The sequence below is a fragment of the Seriola lalandi genome, unplaced genomic scaffold, assembly GCF_002814215.2.
Source record: "Seriola lalandi dorsalis isolate HSWRI2012SDOR001 ecotype SW California unplaced genomic scaffold, Sedor1 jcf7180002054966, whole genome shotgun sequence".
Taxonomy (NCBI): Eukaryota; Metazoa; Chordata; class Actinopteri; order Carangiformes; family Carangidae; genus Seriola; species Seriola lalandi.
In genome coordinates, this window is record NW_019525517.1 from 25585 (window position 1) to 31584 (window position 6000).

At 46.0% G+C, this 6000-nt stretch overlaps 1 protein-coding gene across 1 annotated transcript in view; it reads right to left on the minus strand.

The window, feature by feature from the left end:
* Positions 1-6000, minus strand: part of LOC111646181 (kinesin-like protein KIF26A) — a 38279-nt gene that overhangs the window by 17421 nt on the left and 14858 nt on the right. The window contains exon 7 of the mRNA XM_087170887.1: positions 153-345. Within this exon, the coding sequence (XP_087027013.1) occupies positions 153-345 (193 nt within the window). The remainder of the gene's footprint in view (positions 1-152; positions 346-6000) is intronic.

Genomic DNA, 6000 nt, shown 5'->3' on the forward strand with positions numbered 1-6000 from the left:
GGGACATCATCAGAACAACAGAAGAAGAAGAAGAAGAGGAAGAGGAAGAGGAAGAGGAAGGAGGAGAAGAGAAACCTGCTGTACTTTTTAACTCATGAGAGTCCAGCAGCCACAGAACAACAACTGCAGGGGATTCTGGGTAACAACCTTACCTTCCCCATCCCTGGCGTGTCCTTGACCTTTGACCCTGCCCGGAGGAGGCATGGTGGGACAGCGGGCGGGGAGAGCTGCAGGGCCCCGCTGAAGCCCCCGGTGTACAGCAGGGGCCCCGGGGCCTCGCTGGGCGAGGAGGCGGGGCCGGGCTGGGACTTCTTCCTGCGGGACAGACTGAGTTTCTGAGCCGCCCTGGAGACAACAACACCAGAGACAGGTCGTCATGACATCATAGTTAGTTTCTGTTGCTAGGCGACATCTAGTGGTCGTAGTAATGATGTCGCTGTTCGATTCCCATGATGTTTTTATTATCCATAACTGATCGTTTGTTTGTTGTTGTAACCATGACAGCAAAGATCGTCTAATATCAAGGAAGTACTTATTTTAACCCAAGCCTAACCGAACCATGGCGGTTTATCGTAACCATGACAACCAAGGTCCAGGTTGGAGAGACAACAGGTGTTTATTAGTGATAAATGTGATAAACTCTGTGTAATGTGAAATGACTGAAGGAGGAGGAGGAGCAGGAAGAGGAGGAGGAGTGTTGGATCAATGAGGGACTGACAAGGCTCAGACTCAGCTCTGGCATCATTAAAGAAGAGAGTCTCCCTGCACTCCTCCTCCTCCTCCTCCTCCTCTTCATCCCTCCATCCTCCTCACTGAGTCCAGTCAGAGAGCGGAGCGTGTAATTACAGCTTCCATGAAGGACGGGAGAGTACAGCCTCTGGGAATACAGTGTGTGTGTGTGTGTGTGTGTGTGTGTGTGTGTGCATGTGCGTATGCGTGTGTGTAACAGTCATCACGAATAAACCCTGGAAACACACAAACTGCAGTGCTGCAAGGTGAATGTGTGTTTGAGAGTGAGGGTCCCCACCAATACAGGAAGACCAGGGTGTGTGTGTGTGTTGGTAAAATGCTGACATTTACACTTCATCACTGGAAACTGAGTGTGTTGATTTAAGAGGGAGAGAGAGAGAGAGAGAGGGAGAGAGACAGAGAGAGAGAGAGGGATAGGGAGAGAGAGACAGAGAGAGAGAGGGAGAGAGACAGAGAGAGAGAGAGAGAGAGGGATAGGGAGAGAGAGACAGAGAGAGAGAGGGAGAGAGAGACAGAGAGAGAGAGAGAGGGAGAAAGAGAGAGAGAGACACAGGGAGAGAGGGAGAGAGGGAGAGAGAGAGAGAGAGAGAGGGAGAGAGAGAGAGGGAGAAAGAGAGAGAGAGACACAGGGAGAGAGGGAGGGATAGGGAGAGAGAGAGATAGAGAGAGGGAGAAAGAGAGAGGGAGAGAGAGAGGGGGAGAGAGAGGGAGAGAGAGAGGCAGAGCGAGGGAGAGAGAGAGAGGGAGAGAGAGAGAGAGAGGGAGAGAGAGAGGGAGAGAGAGGGAGAGAGAGAGGGAGAGAGAGAGGGAGAGTGAGGGAGAGAGAGAGAGGGAGAGGGAGAGAGCTCTACCTTACACAGTGTTTTCTAGTTTCAGTCAGAATCTGAATTCATCAACTGCACAAACAGTTCAGATCATTAACCAGACTGTGGTGCAATGAATTCTGGGTAAATTAAGACTTTTCAAAATACGAAAAATGGCCGACCGAGGAACCACATCCAATCACTGAGCTCCGTTTACTTTCAGCAGAACATGTTTGTCTTTAGGAGGAATTCAACAGTAACAAGATGTTTTACTTTGAAGAGTGAAACAATATAAAGAAAAATCTGATTTTGAAGAGACCCTGAACCAGGAAGTGCCTGACCTGCAGCCAATCACTGATCTGGATCTAAACAGAATCTCAAACCCCCACATCGAGTTACCTCATCACACACAGTCGACTGAAGACGATCACACCTGACACCTGGAGGCTGCGTCCAACAGTTTAACAGTCCAACAGTCCAACAATCAACCGTCCAACCGTCCAACTGTCCAACAATCAACCGTCCAATCGTTTAACAGTCAACTGTCCAACCGTCCAACTGTCCAACAATCAACCGTCCAACCGTCCAACAATCAACCGTCCAACTGTCCAACGATCAACTGTCCAACCATCCAACAATCAACCGTCCAACTGTCCAACAATCAACCGTCCAACCGTCCAACAATCAACCGTCCAACTGTCCAACGATCAACTGTCCAACAATCAACCGTCCAACTGTCCAACAATCAACCGTCCAACCGTCCAACAATCAACCGTCCAACTGTCCAACCGTCCAACTGTCCAACAATCAACCGTCCAACTGTCCAACAATCAACCTCCAACCGTCCAACAATCAACCGCCCAACTGTCCAACGATCAACTGTCCAACCATCCAACAATCAACCGTCCAACTGTCCAACAATCAACCGTCCAATAATCAACCATCCAACAGTCCAAAAATCAACAGTCCAACCATCCATAATTCCAACTATCCAACAATCAACCGTCCAACAGTCCAACAATCAACCGTCCAACCGTCCAATAGTCCAACAATCAACAGTCCAACAGTCCAACCATCCAACAGTCCAACAGTCAACAGAACAACTCATGAAAAAGATGGTTTCTTATGTTCCACATCACGTCCTTCGTATGATTAGAACCAGGATTAAACTTAAAGATCAGCACATGACTCAACACGTAAAGAGCTAATAATTCACATATGGTTTCACATGTGAAGCATTGGGGGCACATGTGGTTTTTGGACGTTTCATATGTGGTTTTGTGGCAATAATAACGTGACACCACTGAAACTGAGTAAAGTTGGATACAGAGACCACTTCCCTCGGGGTCTCTGGCACCAGAATTCTGGACACATGGACTGGACTGGATCAGTCAGCTGCTTCTAGTTTTCCCACATTTATTCTTTGGTCACATAATATTTGATCTCCTACAAGGTCAAAACACGTGTGATGAATAGATAACAAACAAAGAGATAACAGAGAGATAAACTGGTTTCATGGGTAGGATCATCTACAGTCTGTTCTTTCTTTCACTGTTTGAACGTCCGTTCTGTTCCTCTGGACTCACCAACACCCTGAAGCCTGAAGCTTGTCATATAATTGTTCTGTATTGTTTTATATAACTGATTAAAACAAGAAACTCTAGTACTCACAGTTCCTTCCAATCCATTATCTGCTTAAAGTTTTTCGCCTTGAAGAGGAACCAGGTCCAAACTTGCTCTCGTCTTCATTCACCATTGCAAAGAAGCAGATTTACTCCGGGGAGAAGAATCACAACGCACGGCAGGAGGGAGATCTGGTGATGAACGGTATCAGCAGCAGTGATAAAAACTGTGTTCGACAGTGAAACATGACGATGGTTTTCAGGATAAACTGAATCTCTCAAAGAGGAAACTGGTCAGAATCCATCAATGTCCAACGTGGAATTAATTGTTCCAGGGGGGATTCTGATGGAGGTCTACGTTTCCTTTAGTCCAAATAACATCATTAGTCGTCATCAATCGCATCATGTAAACTTTTACTTATGGTCAAACAAGCTGTTGATCCACTTGTATCCTGTTTTCAGAAGCATTCTCAGCACAGTCCTCAGGAAATTTGGGATTTTTCAAAAATTTTTCTTGATTCATCATTCGAATCCACATTTAGCAGCCCCACCACACGTCCTAGTGTGAAGGTTTCCTTAATAAACTATCCATCCATCAGTTTGTCTTTGAGGTATCCATACACTGTCCATCCATCCTGCTGGTCTGAGTCGAATCGTTCTCACCAAACTCCTCGGGGGATTTGTCCAACAGGTTTAATGTTGTCTGTAAACCGGTCGTCCATCATCAGCCAACCAAACACAAACTCTTCAGGACATTTTGGAGTTTTTACTTTGTCAATCAAAACGTTCTGGTACATCTGTCAACAAACATCCCCTGGTGTCAATTTAGTAACTTCAATCATCTGTAGAGTGACATCTGGGCGATTAAAGTCATTAATTCAGTTTTCAATATCAGTTCACTAGTCGTCCATCCATCAGTCACTTCTGTTATCAGTAACTCTGGCCAAATAACTTGGGGAACATACGAGCTTCCCAAGACAGTGCTCATTTTGTCATTAAGTGCAACAGTCCAAGTGTCACCTCATAATGTCTGTAAACTCGTATCTGTCGTCCATCGTCAGTATCTTCTGTTATCATCCGTCTCAGTCTCACCACAGACCCTGAGGACATTTTGGAGGATTTCAAGACCTTCTTTGTTGGTCAATAAAAACTACTCAAATCATTTTATGTATCAGTAAATTATTTGTTTGTCCAGTTGTTTCCTCTTTTCAGAGCAATTCTTTCCAGACACCTTTAGGAATATAGAGGTTTTCTACTATTTCACTTTGTCTGCCAATAACAATTATATCCAGCAGTTGACATGTTTCCTTAAATCATCTAGAAACGGACCTCCTGTGATCAGAGTCACTTCACCACACTCCAAAGGAAATCTGTGAGTATTCCAATATTTATCTTAGATTTTTTCGATGGGTTTCTCCAGCCGTATCCTTAAATACTACGGGAGTTTGTAGATTTTACTTTGTACATCAATCAAACACATTCCAACATCAGTCTGGTGGTCCCCCCCTACCTCACTCTCTCCAAACTCCTCAGGGAATTTGTTCAAAATATTCCAACAGGTTTCAGTCAGTTCAAGATGTCGACTGCATCACTTTCTCCTTTCTCCTTCGCCCATCAGTGAATCCTCCGTTAGTCCGTCCGTCTGTCCATCCTCGTCCTTCATCAGGATCAGAGTCGGTCCGAGCGGCTGGAAGTTTTCAGGGAAGAACCGGAGGAGTTTGTGTTGGAAAGTTTGTGTTGGAACATCATCCAAAAGATGAGAAAGAGGAGAATCCTGCATAGATTTGAAGAAGTTTAGTTCAGTTCATCAGCAGTGTCTCCGTCCAGAATCTGGTCTATGTGTCCATCCATCTCCACATCACTCTGTCCAACAGCATCCCTGAGCCAAGCATTGCACCAAATCCATTCAGAGGCGTCCGTCCGTCCTCGTGGCTCCTGTTTCACCTCCCGTTTATTTTATTAGTGGACACAATCCTTCACTTTCCTCCCTCATTCCTCTCCTCTTTTTCTCCACTGTTTTCCTTCTCTTCTTCTCTCTTGTCTAAATTTTCTCATTACTAAACCATCTCTTTTTCTTCTCTCCTTTCCAACTCTTTAATTCTGTCTACGGTTTCCTGTTGACTTCTGTCCTCTCTTTTTCTTCTATCGTTACCTTTTACTCTAATATCTACCTCTTTTCTTTATCTTAACCTGTCCTCCATTTCCTTTTCCTCTCACGTTCTCACTTACTCCTTTTCTCTATCCTCCATATTTTACTTCAAATTGACCTGTTTTGCTCCATTTTTTATTTTCCTTCTCTCCACCTCCACCTCTCCTTTTCCTCTCCCTCTCTTCTCTCCTGTAGCTTCTCAGTCTGTTCCTGCAGTATCGCAATGCCTCTCCTTTTCCTCTCCAGCCCTCCCTCCCTCCTTCCTCCTCCTCCTCCTCCTCTAACTCCAGGAGAGAGAGGGGGGGATTAATAGAGGCGGCAGCAGCAGAGGAGGAATGACGGATTAAAAACAAGGTAGAAATAAAGGAGTGAATGAAGAGCGGGTAGATTCCTGCTTCTCGCCGCTGTTGTTGTTGCTGGGAAACACTGGCGATGCTCCAACCTTCCTCTCCTCCCTAGCTCCATCCATCCGTCTGCCTCGCTCACCTTCCCTCCCTCCCTCTCATCCCCCTTCTCTCTCTCTTTTCACAGCCCCGCCTCCTCGTCGTGTCAACGCGCAGCAACCGTGAAAACCGCTGTTGATCGCCCCAGTTGATCCCCTCATTCCCTCTCTCTCTCTCTCTCACACACACACTTGACATGCTGCATGAATACTTCATGAGATGACCCCCCCCCC